Source organism: Talpa europaea (assembly GCF_964194135.1).
Source record: "Talpa europaea genome assembly, chromosome: 16".
In the NCBI taxonomy this organism is placed as follows: Eukaryota; Metazoa; Chordata; class Mammalia; order Eulipotyphla; family Talpidae; genus Talpa; species Talpa europaea.
In genome coordinates this window covers 4,049,063-4,068,327 of record NC_140084.1, presented here as the reverse complement: position 1 = coordinate 4,068,327, position 19,265 = coordinate 4,049,063, and the positions used below count along the sequence as shown (strand labels likewise).

The following is a 19,265-nucleotide window of genomic DNA, read 5'->3' as shown; positions in this document are numbered from 1 at the left end:
ATGCTGAGGGGAGCAGCGGGCGGCAGAAGAGGTCTGCGCGCCATGTGGGACCCTCCTCTGGTGGCCGGGGAGCAGCCGGGGATCGAACCGGCCCCGCGGAGGCTGCGGGCAGTTTTGCAACCCAGCGCTCAACCACTGCGCCACCGGGGAGGCCCAGATTGTTTTTTTAAAGAAAGGCAATCTTTGTTCAATGCAGAAGCCCATGTGGGCTTTTGTGACAACTATGTTGTTATCATGATCATAATTATACACAGTCATAAAAATGGAGTAAGTTTAGAAAATTATAAAGAGAATTTAAAAAATCATAATCCTACTAGAGATAGCTATCAAATATCTTATGCAAGCAGAATTTTATTTTCTGAATGCACACGTACCTTTCTACAAAAACAGGACCCTTTGATTTTAAGTAGTACGAACTGGTATTATTTAATCCCACTAATAGTATTTAAGATCAGAGAGGTTACTGTGCCTGATAAGAGACTGTAAAGAGATCTGGAAGATACAGAGATTGAGAGAGACTTCCAAACCTAGGTTAAAAAGGTCCATTCAAGAAACATGATTTAAGAGCAGATTATATAGACATAGATTGCTGGCTGTTAACTATAGTCAAGTTTATGAATAAAGAAAACTTCCTGAAAATGCACAAGCAAATCAGTCAGTCTTGGCATTTAATGAGTCTAGCTATAAATGGGAAATCACTACTATATGTACACAGGTCCTTCTTAAACTACCTGACCAGAAATAAAATAGGCTTCTATAGGGTCTGTACCATCAATTCATAAACTTTTAAGACTAGGAGGGGCCTTGGAGGTAATTTTTCAAATAAAGCTGCCAATAATTATGCACAGGCATCGAGGGTCCGTCTACTGTGCTTTTCATAAAGCTCACTGCTATCCCTACCAGTATCAGGCAGATCAAAGGAATGAAAGACAGTTAACTTCCTTTCCAGGCTAAGGATGTTTCATAGAGATTACAAATGTTACAGTGGTTTTATAATGGATATGACTATAACTCTGTCTGCATGTCCAGATATGACCCAACCCTTGAGATTTGCTCAGGTCCAATCCTCTTGATGAAGTCCTCTGACAACTATCTCCACTCAATTCCCAGCCCTCTATCTCTGAAATCTTAGAACAGTTATAACAATCGGGTGGTTTGTTCTAGAGTATGTAGTATTGTTAGGTTTCTGTCTCCCGTACTATATTCAGCTAAGGACTGAGTGTGTGTGTCTCCCTCCCCCCAAATTAAACCTCACTCCCAAGGTGCTGGCCTTTGGGAAATGATTAGGTCACGAGGGTGGAAGTCTCATGAATGGGACTAGTGCCCTTATAAAAGAGATGCCAGTGAGAATACCCTAGCCTCCTTCTGCCATGTGAAGACACAGGAAAGAGACAGCTACATATGCACCAGGAGGCAGGTATCAACAAACACTGAATTTGCTGGTGTTTCCAGAACTGTGAGAAATGAATGTTTGCTATTTAAAAGCCACCCAGTCTATGACATTCTGTAATAGTAGCCCAAACAGACTAAGAAGCTAAGAAAAATCACCATCACCTATTCATACCTCTTCTGTTACTGCTACATCTTCTACAGATTAACAACAGGACTAAGCATGCAAATGATATACAATTATTGATCTGTGAATGAAGGCATTAATAGTGAAAATTTTTAATAAAAAATTGGAAAATGGTCAACAACCTAATCTTAGAAGGCAAAAAGGGCTCAAACTAACCTTAGAATCTGTTCGAGTTTCTCACTTGGTGCATTCCTGAGGCCTGTTAGCATGGTGTGAAGACGACTCAAGCTATGTGTCGCAGTAGAGACTGGAGTCACACAAGGGCTGTTATCCTTAATGTACCTCACACCAGTAAGTGGTGTGGAGATTCTCAGTGCTTTAGACTAAAAGGGGAGGGAAGAACATTATTTTACATCAGAAAAACTTTCAATTCGCAAATGGGAATTAAAGCCAATTAGACTTTAGCTTTACATTATCATTAAATTTTCATGATTCAAATATCACCATTCTTGGACTTTAAACATAACATCACTGAGAGCTACCATTATCCATATGATGATATATGAAAGGTCAATTTGTAATTTAGCCAATGAAAGAGGTTGTATATTAGTTGTCAAACCTTTATAAGACAAAAGATATTTCCCTACTTGAAATTTCCTTCAAAATTTAAGTGTGGGCAAAAGTAGCATTAACAAAATCAAGAATATCTGTGAGAAACAGAATTTCACAGCTCCCATCTGCTATTTTTGTAAATTTAACAAACTTACAAAAGGAAGCTGTGAATTAAATATGGCCAGAACAAAAGCCACAATTTCACCAAAAACCATCTAAATCATCAAATCTATTTCAGAGAGAAAAGATTACACAAACATTCCGAGAATGCAGCCTTATGTAGGAAACAACCTGATGTAAAACGGCCTTCTTCAGCCTCACAGCCCCTCCTAGAAAAATTCAAAAAGATGTACTGGTGCTAAAATTCAGACTGAGGGCCTCCCCAGTGCCACAGAGGGTTGAGCGCAGCACTGTGAAGTTGTCCGCAGCCTCCTCAGTGTGGGTTCCATTCCCAGCTGGCCAGAGAGATTCCCACGTGGCACAGCAGACCTCTCCTGTCTCACCCGCTGCTCCCCTCAGCAGTGCTTTCAGTCCATCTGCCTGTTCTGCTCCCCGCTCTGTCTCTGGTGAATCTTCTACCCTCCCGTGCCTCTGGCCTATACCCCAGCTCTTATATAAATAAAAAATAAATCTTAAAAAAGAAAGTGGAAATAATTAAAAAAAAATAAAATAAAATTCAGACTGATAGTCACTGTTCTTTGTAACACCTTCCCAAAGACTTTCCTCTCAATCAGGGCTAAAACAAAAACCCTCACCATGGCTTCCAAATCTGTATAAGGTCTATTTGTCCCTCTTGTCCACAATTTCCTTCACTTATGTATTTATTTATTTTCTTAATTATTTATTTATATCTATCTTCTTAAATCATTCATTTTTGGACAGTATTTGGTTTCTCCCCTTTGGTTAGTCCTCATAGCACCCCTGAACCATCACCACAGTCCCTTGTGCTCATCCCTTCCCTGTTTTGACCCCTCTATTTTTCCCCCTTCTTGTCCCCCTCCCCTGCCTTGAATCTATGGTCAGCTTGCAAGTTTTATCTTTTACCTAACCCTTTGTTCGGTTTCTCGAAATTCCATACTGAAGTGAAACCATCCAATATTTATCTTTTCCCTTTTGATTTATTTCGCTTAGCATAATCCCTTCTAGCTCCATCTATATTGCCACAAATGGCATTAGTTTATCTTTTTTGATTGCTGAGTAGTATTCCATTCTGTACATAGACCACATCTTCTTGATCCAGTCATGTTTGGGGCATTTAAGTAGGCCTGGTATCTTGGCTATTGTAAATAGTGCTGCAATAAACATAGGAGTGCAGATTTCCTTTCAATTTACTATTTTTGTGTCCTTTGGTTGGATTCCTAGGATGAAATCACTGGGTCACATGCGAAGTCTACTTTCAGTGTTTGGAATTCCCAAATTTCTTTCCATAGTGCCTGGCCCAGTTTACATTCCCATCAGCAGTATAAGAGGATTCCTTTTTCACCACATCCTTGCCAGCATTTTTTGTTTCCAGTTTATTTAATGTGGGACATTCTCGCCAGTGGGAGCTGGTATCTCATTGTGGTTTTTGCATTTCTCTGATAAAACATTTTTTCATATGGGTCTGAGGTCTCACCTTCCCTTTACTTCTTAATCACTCTTTTTCTCACTCTGTTTCTACCACATTGGTGTTCTGAATGTTATGTTCCTATTTCACAACTTTGTACTTGACACACTCTTGGCTTCAAATACATTTCCACAACATGACTTAATTGAGCTCTCCGTTAATAGTGCCTTCTTGAGGGATCATGCTCAGCGAAATAAGCCAAAAAGAAAAAGAAAAATACCGGATGGTCTCACTCATAGCAGGAATCTAGAAAACTTAAATAAGGGACCAGGAAAATGAATAACTATAAGAAAGTGAAAATCAAAATCAACAAAAAACTATGAACCAGAGACACTTTTAGGGGGGCGGGGGCGGGAGGGGAGGGATTGGGGTCAGAATGGGGGGCTGCAATTGTATGGGGAATATAACAATAAAATTTATTAAAAAAAAAAAAAATAGTGCCTTCTCGGAGACACCTTTCCCAGCCATTGCTGACAGCAGTCGCAAGAACACCCATTCTCCCCCCTCCCCAATACTCTATTTTATTTCGTTCATACAGCATCATCTGATATACTACATATTTACTTGTTTGGTTATCTGTTGTCCCTCTCTATACAATATAAAATTCTTTAGAAAAGAATACCTATGTCTGTTTTGCTTACTGCTGTATCCTATGTCCAGAACACAATCTGGCAGATAGAATACCTTTAAAATACTTTTGAATAACTAAGCAACCCAGTCTCAAGCTGGTCTTAGAGGAGAACTACCCCTTGGTATTATCCCACTTCCTCTGGAGGCACTTGTCAGAAGTTATATATTTTCTGTGAACAACACATAACAGAAAGGAAACTCTTAGTCTCCATCATCCTAAATGTTTGCATGAAACACCAGTGATTCGGAACCTCAGAGTCGTGCAAAGACTGCAGACTCTCAGTTTTTCTGGTCTCTGAGAGGAAGACACCAATTAAGGTCAACCACCATCTTTTAAATGCTTACTCACTCCAGTATTTAAAGGCTTATATTACTGGGCATCTTTCCAAACACATTATCAGCATGATACTTTTATTATTGTATAGTATATGGAGATTAACCTCTCTTTTTCTCAGATCTAACCAAAAATATCAAAAGCTGATATTAACAAAATTAAATCAATAAACATAGAGATAAGTTTTTCAATTAATAAGCATGACGGGAATTTTCTCTTTTATACTAGAAGAAAAACACACATATACACACAATAACCAAAATAAACAGAACCTCTGGACATCTCTTCCTGTACTCTTCTGGCTCAACTCACCTTGTCAAAGTGCTGCTGCAAGATGTTTTTCATCTGCACCCGTTCAGCTGTCTCTGTTCCTGAGCCAGTATTCAGACACCTTGAGAGAGTCCCAATGTCTTCTTCAGCATCCTCTCCAAGAAATATCCGCTCATCTAAATTCCCAACAGATAAAACATACTCCTCATAGGCCTTATTGATGGCTTTACTATAGGGAGGGAAAAAAAGGACATTCACAGAGCTGCCATTTCATTTAATGTTTCAAGTCACTAAATTTCATCTTTTAACTTATTTATAGTTCTAAAATTTTTGTGAAAGTTAAATTTTAATGGGATCACTATTCACCATAAAAACCAAGGAGTATAAATTGTGAGTTTGCTACACTATGCTCATCCACTACATAATAAGTACGTCTAGTTGACAGTTTTAGGGTGGGTGCCCTATATCCTATACTAATCTGCCTGGTAAGCAGTTTCTCTGCATTTAATTCTCTTTTCTGGCTGCTCTAGGCACCTTTGAAGACCTCCATATGTCCCATCACTTTTCACCTGTACAGTGCCAAAAGTATTAAAAAAAATTATGATCCAAAGCTTAAGTATTAAGCGTTAAAAATAGTCATAGAATTTTCAGTAAATTTAAAAATACGTGCTTAAAGTAGCAACTCATAGATATTTTAATTGCTTTTGTATATTCTCCCACAAAACATATTCTAAACTTCCAGGATACACACAATGAAAACAATAAACTCTGAGATATACAAAGATACTCACAAGCTCTCTCCAAAGTTTCCAGGTTCTAAAAACCCAGTAAGATTTTCTTCTTTTCCCTTAAGGAGCTACGGTAAAAGAAAAGAGCCTTAAGTCATCACATTAAATCAAATCTTTCCACAGAAAGTATTTTCATATTATGTCTTTATTACTTACAAACCTTTTTTTCATAAAGTTTCCTAATATAGGGTTTCCAGAAATGTTCCTTTATTCCTTTTGCTTCCAACACTAGGCCATCATGTAAGGAACAGAGTTTCTCAATGACACAAGGTGGGTCAGAGGAAGGTTTAGAATCCTTAGTATGAAAATCTTCAGCTAGGCCTAATACAGATAGAATCACAGAACAGGACATTCAGGTAGCATTCCATAAACAAAACTGTAATAAGCTAAATTCTATCTAATAGAATCCAATCATCTTATGAGTTAGCATATGAACATACAGGAAATAGTGTATTATAATGTCTATTTGATTCAATTTGAAAATAGTTCAAAAATAGTGAATAAAAATAAAGTACAACCCTATTCAAGATCTCAATTATTATCTGTCTGGAGAATTTAAAAGATAAAAACTGAAACAATAATTTTAGTATAAGGCTATAAAATCTAAAAGACGTTGCAAATAAGCCTAACATCCAAACAAAAATACCAATGTGAAAAAATTTACAGTTGAAAGATTATATAGTTTCATATATTTGTATTACATTTATGTATCATATTATCTTGCAGCTTATTCTTGCCTGAGATTTAATGCAAAAAAAAATAAATAAATAAAAGAGCGGGGAAACGAAGGGAAGCAGCTATAAAGAAATAGAAATGGAGTGAGAAGGAGATGCGAGGAAGGCACTATACAAAGGACATCAAATTTACCAACCAGGAACAACGAAGCCACTAACTCTACTAACTTAAGAAGTCTAAACTGAGTCAGAAGACAGGTTGAAATTCTTGTTGTAACCACTGAAAAACTGACACTCAGAATCTTACTACGGTATTATTCAAAAGGCGAGAACAGTATATACTGACCCTATAAATAAAAGTACTTTAATACTTGCTTTGAAAATCATAATTTGGTCTCTTACTGTGTATAATTCACAGAAATTACATACTTTACAGTCTACTAAATGTACTGCCAAAATAATTATTTCCACACACGTTTAACAGCTAAAATGTCCATTTACTTCAGAACCATAACTATTACTCTTCTGTAGAAAACAACGAAGATCTTTTAATAATGCCATTTTTGCTATTCCAGGTTTCAAAATGCCTTCTTTCTGCTTAGTATTTCAGAAACTTCTAAAGTTGGCATCTAAGACTTTAAACTTGTGATACTGCAATTTCATTTATCATAAATATTTTTATAGAGCGCTCAACTCCTAGTTATAAGTTCTCTGAATAATTATGATAGAACTTTTCAAAGCACTTATTTCTTTGATAGCAGCAAACCTGTATTATGTACAGAACTTTTAAGAGTAAATAGAATGTGTAATGTGGGTTGTCCAATAATCTTTGCTTTACAAACTTACCTTTAAAATTAGGGTTCACAAGTTCTTTACGATTAGAACACTGAAGGGCATTTCCATACACTAAGTCCAAAGCACATAGCAGAAGATGATAGGAATTGACCAAATCATCACTAATCATGGGAAAATTGCCTATAGGATTATAAACAGTTAAATTTGCATCAACTTTACAATATTTTAAATATAACCTCTTCTTTTAAAATGACATACAACACTATATGAAGTTTACTCAATGGCTACTTAAAAAACATTTAAGTAGCTACATTTTGGAATATTACTCTTAGAGTTTAATAAACTTTAAGAGTTTGATGAAATCCAAAACTTTACCAAAAATGTCATTCATTATTCTTTTATCTAAGCAATTACTAACTGCCTACTAGCTAGCCAAAATTTTATTATTTGGCTTATCCTTTGAACATTCTGAACACAAAAAGCTTCATAAATTATCTGACTATGGGAAGCTGCATAATACTAAAATATCTTTCTATCAAGAAAATTAGTAGACACTTAGGGACAGATGAAAAACAATTTATATAATTATTTTTTGTCACATATGTACTTAAAATGACCAGAACCTATACTCACACTCCTAGTGGTAATATTTTTAATACTTTTTTTCCATATTGATAAGTTCATACAAATTAACGCGGCAGGACCACAATCAAAGATATTAAGTTCTAGAGCTAATATTACGGGAATAATTGTCTGTGCTTGTTAACTAAGAAAGCAAACCTTAAAACTATAGAAACATAAACATGTCAAAACTATAAAAACAGCATTTGACAGTGCTAAGTCCAACAGTGAAAGCAGTTTTTAGAGGCAGTTAAATAGTTTTGTTATTCTTCTTAAGATATATTCCTATAACTTTGAGCATATCCTTTTTTTCATTAAACACTACAAATATATGCTTCGTGCTGATCTTACAACATCTGATGAATTCAAATAGCTAACATTCTTTTAAGAATTATTTCTAAATCTCAACATTTTTACCTTGAATTCCACTCTAACATAGGCACAGCCACATGCACACGCTTACACTGCTTCACCGCAGGGTTTGTTCTCTCCTTTCTATCAAAGAAAGTTACCACTTACCCGAGCATACCAGGATAAATCTTTTTAGTATTGCTGTAAACATTCAACAAATCAACTTAAATGAATTAAAGAGAAAAAAATATTTTTCCGATGCAGAAGGTCTATTATAATAGGTTAAATCTTGCACTAATATAACCAACTGAATTGCTCGACTCCCCTGTAAAGAGGTTTAATATTAAGACATAATGTTCTTCAAATGTAAAACAGGAAGTAGCACCTACCGCTTTCAAGCTACAAAGCCCATCACACTGACAAGTCTAAACTTGTCACTGGTGTGTACTTAACCACAGAAGGGAAAAAACAGCAGCACTGTAACTTCCAACAAAAATCTGAAAGGCCCCTAAAGATTAGAATCTAATTTAAACTCCAAGATTGTCCCCACATGACAATCTCAACTCTGAAGTTAGAAATAAATCTCACTTTAGGAGACTTTTTAGTTTTCTAACAACAAAGACAACCTGTTTATTCTTCCCCAAGCTGTTTTATTTACCAGGAAAGAGAAGAGTTGGGATCTCACAAAAAAAAAAAAAAAAAAAAAGGAAGTAGCACTGATTGTCTTTAGGCCACAAAGTCCTACACCGGAGCGAGCCCACACGTGTTACTGGCGTGTACTGCCATGGGAAGTCAACAATGATAAGGCATAAAGAGCGGGCTTACTTATCAGGAACAAGATAATCTGGATGCCCAGATGCTACAAAGAATGTCGAGAGAAGGCTATAAAAAAGTAAAACCTCCCTCCAAAATAACTACATCAAGAACTGAAGAAAGCCAACTGAACTGCTCTATTAGAAAAGATCCGAATGGAGCATAAAGTATCACAGTAATGGATTGTGAGGGGTCAAAAGCTCTTCAGATTAAATCATTATGGATTAAATCAATGAAAGGAGAATAAAACTGAAACACTGAGTTAACTGCAGAAAGAAAAAATACTACCCTAATTAATGCAGTGAGACAAAAATCTAAGTAAGGACAATAAAATTCCTCTTCAATAGTTTATAAAGAAGCAAGCACATATACACCATCACAAACAAAACAGATACAATCCCAGATGTCAGATATACTTGCAGTCATATGAAAAGATTTATATAATAACAGACACATGAAGATGAAACATGTGAAAACCACCATGAAAGCAATTCCTACGACCCTAAGTCTTTACTTCATGCCATTGATCATATCACCTTCATCGCCATTAAAGAAATACATCAATGTGATGGGATGCAAAATGACTAAGCTTTTTTTTTTTTTGACAGAAGATTCTTCTTTTCAATGGAGCATGCTCCTCATGGAAGGAGGGTAAGTTCTCACCTAACTAGCTAGAGAGGACCCTCTATTATTACACAAATCAAGACCAAGGAAGTACCTTGCTAGAAGGTCCTCATAGCCAGCAGAAAACCAAGAGCTAGATCTGGGTTCGAATTCTAGCTCTGTTTTCAGCAGCTTGTTCTAGAGCCTCAATTCCTTCATCTTTAAGTTGGACTAGATGATCTAATAATGAGACTTTCCCCTTTCAGCTTCTTGAATCTCTTCACTTTGCATTTTATTGGGCTATCTTAAAGGCAAAGGTATTCTACATAGTCTATAGATAAATGCTATATAACTAACTTAAATATACTTTCTTTCTGCTGTATTCCTATGTTGAAATGATTCTGCATAGGAATACAGAGGACAAAAATACAATAAAAACAGATTTCCTTGAATGCAGATCTTGGACAGGTTAAATGAGATTAGGGGGGAAAAAAGGAAAGAAAGTAAATTATATCTAAAGGCACCTGATCTAGTATATTTATCTGAACAAGATGTCAGAAGTAATCTGAATTACTCCTGAGGATGATCAGTTCCATTCAACTAAATAAGACATGTTTTGTGAAAAATATACAGCTCAAGATACAAGTACATTTTCAGTCCATAATTCAGAAGCACACATTTGAGTGAAAACACGTTTTTTAAGAAAATTACAGGAATTTGCATTTCATAATTAAAATTTTGGATACTGTAAAGAAATTCAAAATATTTTATGAAAAAGCAATACTTAAAGAATCTGGGATTAAACCTTTGAGAAACTTCACGGAGAAAAGAATCTTCACTGAGAAAAAGATTCATTGCTGACAGAAGTAAAACCTGAACATTTAAATAAGCTAAATCTAAATAAATATTACTCTTTTCTTACCTTTTGCATATATAAAAAGCACCCAACAGAAATGGAAAACTTCAGACACGGTACAGGGCTGTCGCCTTTAGGGAAGAAAAAAGTTGTAAGATAACAAGAACTAGAAAAAAGACATCACCAACAACTATAAATTAGGTGAGACTCAAAACCCACAGTTAGTGGGAGTGACAGCATATTGAGCTTCAGGTGGAAAATGCACAAGAAGTTCAGCTCCAACCAAACATTGGTAGGCAATTGCTGGGGCCCAGGGAAAGAGCTCACCTCAGAAGGAAGAAAATTCTGAAAAACTAGACAAGATCAAGACAGGTAAGGCAGAAAATAAGTAATTGTTCTGATGAGCCAGCAGAACTGATGTTGCTTTAAAGATTCATGTGCAATCAGATATTTCCCCAATTTCCCCCCCCCCCCATCACAGCTGATGAATTAACTGTAAAGAGCTCTTTCCCTAAAGACATTCCAGATTACACCAATTCAAAAAGGCCATTAAATATAAATTATGGGTTTCCTATAGTTTCTTACACTTCCATTCACAAAGAGTACCTATTGTATTTCCAAGTTGTCTGCTAAAAGGAGTTTGAGACCTGCTAAGCTTGGCAATGTTCATATCCCAATAGCCTTATTCTAACAAGACGCTCTTATTAAAGAAGAAACAGGAGACTGGGATTGGGATCCCACACAGGTTAAGTACGCTAGCTCTCCAATCCCTCTACCTGCAAAAGGATTATTCTATTTGGGTATATATTGCACTTAATTCACCAGTCCGTGGCAAAGATGAAATGTCAGTGGGCTCCTTACCACAAGCAGATGATAATTTAGTTTTGATGTACCCCAAGATAAGTCAAACTTATTTTAACACTTAAGCCACTTTAAAAATTGACTCTGTAACTTGAGAACTCTAGAACTTAAGGTTTCCTCTTGCTTTGCTCCTTCTATATCTTCGTTCTTTATCTTCTGCATTAAAGGTTCTATCTTTCTCCAAATTCATCTATTATATCCTACCCATTGTTCAAGACCTACTTCGACTTATTCCATGGAACCTTACCTGACTGGCTCATACAGAGTGGTTTATTCTCTCCTCAGAAGTCCTACATTTCTATTATTTTGGGGGGCTCACATGACTTTTATAACATGCTAACTGCACAAACTAGAATCTTTATAGAAGCCTCCTATCCCCAACTAGACTGTAACTCTCAAGAGAAAGAGACTGGGTTTGCGTCCTTATCTAACAAAGTACTTCATGTAATAAGTGCTCAATAATACTCAGCGAGAAATTTTTAAAGACAGGTCTGTGTGAGATGCAGCACAGTCAAGGGGAAGCACCTGAGCTCTGTAGTCAGACCACCTAAGTTTCAGTAACTGTGGCAGAAATACTTAACCTCTCAGGGCTTGTTTCCCCCCTGTATTAACAGCATCAGCCTCCTCAGATTGCCAAAGGGATTAACTGAAACAATACAGGTTAAAGTCTTAGAAGAGTCCCCGCTCCTGTAACAACTGCTTGGTAAATTATTTTTATTAGCCAAAAGTACTATTGAAAAATACAGTGATTATAAGGGGGAGGGAGGGGCAGGGAAAGGAAGGACTAGAGTCAAAATAAGGGGGGGGTGGTGCAATTGTATGGGGAATATATAACCAAAATGAAAATGCATACATTGTGCAAAGATGAAAAAAGATGTAAGAATTATATAAAATAAAATATTTAAATAAAAAAATAAAATATACAAATATAAAAAATAAAAATGAACCTTGGAATAAATAAGTAAATAATCTTTAAAAAAAAGAAATACAGTGATTATAAATGAAAAATTTCTAAATTAAGCTAGCGTCACAATTTTCTTAATGAAAAACACACCTTATCAAATCAAGTGCAAGCTGAAATTATTTTCTGCAATGCTCCAAAGAAGAGATTCTATTCCTTTCTATGAATAATCACATCAGCCTTGCTCTGACTCAGGAAAAAGCTTCTATCCAAACTTTTAGAATATTTAAACAGTTGGCGCCCCCAAATTGCACAAATGAGAGCAGCAGCTGGATATAAAAATGTACATGATTTGTTATCTTTTTTTTTTAAAGATTTATTGATTTATTTATTTAATTTATTTATTTATACAAGCACTGGGTACAGTCAGAAGCGTGGGTGGGTGAGAGAATTCACCAGAGCCAGAGCGGGGAGCAGAGCAGGCAGAAGGACCGAAGTACACTGCTGAGGGGAGCAGCGGGCGGCAGGAGAGGTCTGCGCGCCATGTGGGACCCTCCTCCGGTGGCCGGGGAGCAGCTGGGGATAGAACCGGTGCCGCAGAGGCTGCGGGCAGCTTTGCAACCCAGAGCTCAACCGGGGAGGCCCGATTTGTTATCTTTTTGAAGGCTGCTCACTTGTTGCAAATATCCTTCACAATTTGGGAATATTTTTTATATTGAAGAAAAAGTAACACTTTAAACATTTTTCTGGTCTGCTTTAAGAACAAATTTCCATATCTACCTTATGAAAAAACTTACATGATAAAGGTAGAGACCCATGATAAACTGGCCCAATTGCCCTCACCTACTAGGGGGAGAACACCAAGCAGAGGATGTTTCCAGACTGTGCAGGCATGAAGGAAAGGACAGATGTGTAATAGGTTCCATTCCCCTATTCTCCCCACAACGCAGTTTTCCCATTCTTGGTAGGTCGTAAACATCAAAATACATAATGTGGCCTTTACAAGGGTATTATGTATGGCTCAGGTTGACATGAAAGTCAAATTAATAGACATAATATATAGAAAAGGGGAGAGTCAATAGTCAATAACAGAAAATCAAGGCGCCAAATCCTATACCAAAGGTAATTAATTGGTGAAAATCTCTAAGGTCTGCCTTTTGCATTTTTGGTTGCTTAAGTGAAAAAGGAAAAGTTTATGAAAACAAAGACCCCATACATTCTGCAATGTGAAAGCAGCACAACTCTTCATGGCTAATACACAACTGAAAATTGAAAAGCAAGAAACTTTTATTAGCAGAAATCTATTAAGGAAAAGAAATATTTATGAAGGCCCTTTCTTTTTTTAAGACCCGCAAAATACACTGAGGGGCACAAACGGAGGGATGGAAACGTAGTGCTGCCCGACAAAGACGTTCTCCTGAACACAAACGGAAGAACATACCGCTGTTTTCTTCCTCTTTGTTGACGAGGCTGCTCTTCTTGAGGGTATTTAAAAATGTCCTGAAAAATAGGCTCATATTTCTTAAAAATTACAGCAGAAACAGTGAAGTTTCTTTCTAACCTCTCAGTACGTTCTCTGAAATGTGGGGGTAGATCTGCCATGTCTTCCCACTTCTTCATCTTGTTAAAAAATTCAATTAAGCTGGTATTAAAGATAAAAATGAGATATTTTCATAGTTAACACGAATGTAATGTACACAGTTGAAGATAATTAAAAGCAAACCAAACTAATCCATTAATGATGTGACTTTAAGATGGTTATACAAAATCACAACACATGCCCCTGGGTAGCTTGCTCTTGCAGATTGGCTATTTCTTTGCTCTTAGTCTATTTTTCTTTTGAGAAGATCTAAGGGTATATTTAAAATTATGAACTATATAAATGAGAGTCATGAAACTAATTTTCATGTTCTTAACTGTCATATTTAACAAATATTAACATATCAAATAACTTGTGCCATGCTTGTTTCATATTCCATAGATACAGTGAAATTTCCAATTTGCGCTCCCCCAGCCTGTTACCGTCTTCCTCCTCAGAGCTAGCCACCATTCCAACGCTCATCTGAATAGATATACATATCAACCCATAAATGGGAAGAAATAAATTTTGCGTGTGGTTTTTATTTTCCATAAACTGTATCATACTGTATGTTCTGCAACTTTTTTCATTCAGTCATGTTTCTGAGACTCATTAATGTTGATACATCTAATCCAATTCATTAATTTCAATTGCTAAAAATATTCCTTCAGATGAACTATCATTTTTGGCATTCATTCCCCAACCAATAGAAACTGAGGTTTCTAATTGTAACACAAAAACCTGCAATGGACACTTATTGTACATGTATTTGAGCTTCCTTAGAAACTATCAAGTAGGAGAACAGCTGAGTCAGAGAAGGTGCATCTTCAACGAGACTACAAATGCCCCCAGAGTGGGAGTGCTGACTGATACTGGTACCCATTTGCCAGCGTTATGGTACCCGCTTGGGACTGCCAGACCTCAAACTTCCCCAGTATGATGAGAATTAAATGCCGTCTCATTTTATACTTTGGCCTGTCATCACCAGTGAAGGTGAGGATCTTGGCCCGTGTCAGCTATGTGACAAGTGCCTTTATGAAACCATATTCTTTACCGCCTTTAGTAGGTGGTTGTCAATTATTTAGCCCTTTGTTAATCGTTCTCAATAGAGCTCTAAACACTGATCTTTTATCAGTTATATGCATAATGTCTTCTCCCATCTGCTCTTTATTTTGAATCCATTTAGTCCATCATGGCAGAAAAGTGAACAATCTGAACACACTGGTGAAAATGTAAAAATAAAAACTAAGTTCTTGAAATGGAAATAACTGAAGTCTGGGATTATAGTATTTGCATTAAAATTTTCAGGTAAGTTTAGTTTACAATCTTCTGCAATGGTAAGTCCACAATTCAACCTTGTTTCTTAAGCTCCTCTCTGATACATAACTGCTCAATCTGCTCCACTTTCCTTCTTCATACTGACTATGCTGTTGCACCTTCTCTAAGTCCACTTCTGCAGATTTACAGTTCAAGCATTATTCAACTCTTTATGCAGTACCTTTTGTTGTTAACTAAACAGAACTCAAGATGGAGTTCAAGGTTAACAACAGACTACAGCTAAAATATTACATGTCTTGTTAATAGTCAGAGATTTTTAAAAACTGCTAGGTCCATAATTTTGACAGTGGCATTTTGCTCCTCCAAAATGGGAACGGTCCCTTTCCATTAATCCTTAATAAGCCATAACAGAATCTAAAAGGCACAAATAATATAACTATTTCAATTACCCAATAGATAGAAAAACCAATTTCTGCCTCTTTTAAAACTTAAGTTGACCCTTTCGAGAATTGACAAGAATAGTGTTGCTTACCCCCAGCAGGACACTGAGAAGTAGTTACACATCACATACACATTAAGATATAAGTCCTGCGTATGTATTTCTAAGTTTAATATCATATTTTACTTATCTTTTCAATCGAGAGTATTTCCTAAAGTTTCTCTATCTCCTTATTTAACAATCTCCCAATATTACCCAGTAAGTCATAACTTCTAATAATAAACTTGTCATACAAGAACCTGACGATAAATTTAAATATTTTTCAACAAAGAAGTGACATGTAATCGGTATTAATTTAGATGTGATAAAGGAAAACCATGACCTACTTATAATTAAGTACTCTGAAGGGTCAGATACTTACAAAATGAACAAAAAGAATTCCTACTATCCCTACAATTTTATATTAGCCACACTCACTTTTCAAACTCTAACATAATTACCTCTGCTCTGAACAGCGCAGGATTCTAGTTAAAGATACATAGTTTCCTTCAACTGTCCCTTTGCTTACAGTTGGAACAGATTTTCTGCAAGCCACGTATAAGGCACATGCTAACCAATGAAGATCATTTCCCTGTAAAATAAGAAAAAAATTGATTTTTTAGCTAATAAGCGGTATATACTTCAATATAAAAAATGTCCTATGTTTAAATTTAAAGCATCCCATGTGTTCTCCTTACACACAGACATTCTTCCACTGAGAGGAAAATGTCTGTGTTCCATGTTCCTTCGTTCTGAATCCGGGCTGGGGTGTGCCCTCACACTGTGTAACTGTCTCAGTCAGCAGCGTAAGTGAAGATGCTGTTACACAATTGTCAAGACCATGAAAGGCACATATTCTACCTGGCTCTCTCAGGACATGCACCTCGAGAGTCCCAACCTGGGAGTCGCACACCTTGGGCAAATTAATAGTCACAGAGAATCCATGTTCTTATCTGAGGACTGTGAGAATTAAATGAATTACAAATGTGAAACGAAAAAAATACAAGCCACCCAAAGTTAACATTCTGTAACCAGTATTCTGTACTAATTATTACATGTAATTTATTTTCTATTCTATATTTCCATGAGACAGACATGCCAAATTATCTTACAGCATGCAAAACTATAAGCTCCACAGGGCAGGGATTCTTAATTTCTGTCCACTGCTCCAAGTCCATCACCTGCAAGTGTCTGCCAAGAACAGGTGATCAAAAAGCAGTTGATAAAACACTGGTGCAAAGAGCACAAGGGACCATGGTGATGCTTCACAGGTGATGAGGGGGTGGGATAATTACCGGGACTACACTTTAGGGGAGAGATCAAATGCTGTACAAAAATGAACACTGCTTGGCCTCCCTCGTGGCACAAGGGGTTAAGTCTCAGCACTACGAAGCTGCCTGCAGCCTCTGCAGCATGAGTTTGATGCCCGGCTGGCCAGGAAGCTACCCACATGGCGCAGCGGACCTCTCCTGTCTCGGCCGCTGCTCCCCTCAGCAGTGTATTTCAGTCAGTCTGCCTGTTCTGCTCCCCACTCTGTCTCTGGTGAACCCTCTCACCCCCAGCACCTCTGGCCTGCACCCCAGTTCTTGTAAATAAAATAAAAATCTTTCCTTTACAAAAAGAACGTTAAAAGAATGAACAACACTGTAAGAAAATTTAAAACATGATAAAGAAAATAAATAAAAACCACCCCAAAATGTGTCCTTGACACACGAACACGCGTTCATGTGTTGGGCCAATCGAACCAAGACACAAGCTTGAAGTCCTAAAAACGTTGACTAACCACACGGGCTTTCAAAATGACTGCCTTTCCCAGCCATCTATCTTCTGTCCCCTGCTCACGCCACACTGTCCCCCGCGTCCCTTAGCAGCTCCAGCTGCACCAGCTCGAGCGCGCGGTGGTGATGGTGATGCGGGCCCTGCCTGACTTACTAGGGTGATCCCGAGGGATCATTAAAGGCGCGTGTGGGGACAGTCAGGGGCGGCGAGAGAGACCCGGGCGCGGGGCGGACCCTGCAGACCCCAAGGCGCGCCCGTGTCCCCCCGCGGCCCTGGGAGGGCGGCCTCCCGCTCCCCGCACCCCCCAGCGCCAGGCGGGGTCAGGGGGTGGGGGGAGGTGGGGGGGGGCTGCGCCGGCGCGCACCGGCCTGGGCTGTCAGATCCCCAAGCCGCCGCGAGGCTCCTTCTCCCCTGGCACCAGCGCGGGGCAGAGCTTGACTTTGCACCGACGCAAGCACAAGCCGGGACGCCCCACGGGGCTCGCGGGGCGCCCGGACCACAGTGACCCCGCGCGGGGGCGCCCGGCCCGCGCCCCGCCGGGCAGCTCCGCCGGCCTCGGGCCTCCCCATTGGCCGGCGCAGGGGCGGCGCCCGCGGCGCGGAGCCTCACTGGCCCGAGGCCGCCCCGCCGCCCGCGGGTGCACGCGCGGCCCCCAGCCCCGCAGCGCCCGCGGCCCCGGCGCCCACGGCCAGGGGCGCCCGCCCGCCCGCGCCCGGCCTTTGTCCACCCGGACGCGCACGGCCCGGGGCCGCCTGCGCGCTCCGAGCGGCCCCGCCCGCGGGGGCGCACCCAGGCAGGGTGGCACCCCAAGGGGGCCGCGCCCGGGGTCACCTGCGCGCTCCGAGCGGCCCCGCCCGCCCGCGCCCCCGGCGGCTGCACCTGCCGGCGGCGCCCGCCCGGCGCTCCGTGACGCGGCTCGAGGGCGACGGCGCCGGCGACGACGACGGCGCCGTGTCGGAACCCGCGACGGCGCGCTCGGCCCGGCCCGGAACGGCCCCCGGGAAGGCCGCGCCCCCGGCGCCCCCGCCCCGGCCGCCGCCCGGCCCCGCCGCACCTCCAGCGTGTAGCTCTCGCTCATGGCGCGGTAGCTGGCCCAGGCCTCGGCCCGCGCCGCCTGGTCCATGTTGAGGCGGCTGCACAGCTCCTCGAAGCGCTGCTGCGTCTGCGGCGCCGGCGAGCCCGACGGCCGCGCGGCGTCCTCCGCCTCGCCGTCCTCGTCCTCCTCCCCCTCCGACGCTGCTGCCGGCGGCGGCGGCGACTGGTCGCCTCCCGAAGGCATAACGCACCCCGCGCGGCCGGCCCTCAGGAGCGCCGACGGCCCGGGCCCGCAGCCATTCAAACCGCAAAGCGCCCGCCCGTCAGCCGCCCCCTCCCCCCCGCGGCGACTGCGCCGCCGCCAACGGCGCCGGGCCTCACGCAGGCACTCGTAGTTCCGAGCGGGGCCTGCTGGGAAATGTAGTCCAGGCAGGAAGCCCGCGGGGGCCAATCATATTAACGAAGCGCTTCGCGGGCCTCCCAGGTGGCGCAGCGGGGTGAGCGCCGCGCTGGGAAGATGTCCGCGGCCTCGGCGGCGCGGGTTCGATTCCTGGGCGGTCGGGGAGAGGCCCACAGGGCGCGGCAGACCTCTCCTGTCTCGCCCGCTGCCCCCCTCAGCAGTGGATTTCAGTCAGTCTGCCTGTTCTGCTCCCCACTCTGTCTTTGGTGAATCCTCTCACCCTCCAGTGCATCCGGCCTGTACCCCGGTTCTTGGATAAAAATAAATAACAATCCTGTCAAAAGGTGATACATTCAGATGTTATTTTTGAATCAAATGCTGTTCCAACAGGTGGTATTGTTATAGGACAGGGAGAGGGTCAGCCCAAACCCCGCAAACCTGCCTGTTCTACATGGGTTCTGCCATCCGCCGCATCAACACAAAAC

General features: G+C 40.5%; 1 protein-coding gene across 4 annotated transcripts in view; it reads right to left on the bottom strand.

Annotated features, from left to right (window-relative positions):
* RBL2 (RB transcriptional corepressor like 2) overlaps positions 1-18,624 on the bottom strand; it is a gene marked incomplete at both ends in the record, with an annotated part of 45,741 nt that extends 27,117 nt beyond the window's left edge. For all 4 annotated transcript variants that reach the window (XM_084257498.1, XM_084257499.1, XM_084257500.1 and 1 more), the window contains 9 exons: positions 1,733-1,899; positions 5,011-5,197; positions 5,760-5,824; positions 5,917-6,077; positions 7,277-7,405; positions 10,536-10,600; positions 13,673-13,873; positions 16,028-16,158; positions 18,400-18,624. In XM_084257498.1, coding sequence (XP_084113624.1) covers positions 1,733-1,899; positions 5,011-5,197; positions 5,760-5,824; positions 5,917-6,077; positions 7,277-7,405; positions 10,536-10,600; positions 13,673-13,873; positions 16,028-16,158; positions 18,400-18,624 — 1,331 coding nt within the window. The remainder of the gene's footprint in view (positions 1-1,732; positions 1,900-5,010; positions 5,198-5,759; positions 5,825-5,916; positions 6,078-7,276; positions 7,406-10,535; positions 10,601-13,672; positions 13,874-16,027; positions 16,159-18,399) is intronic.
* Positions 18,625-19,265: the final 641 nt, after the last annotated feature.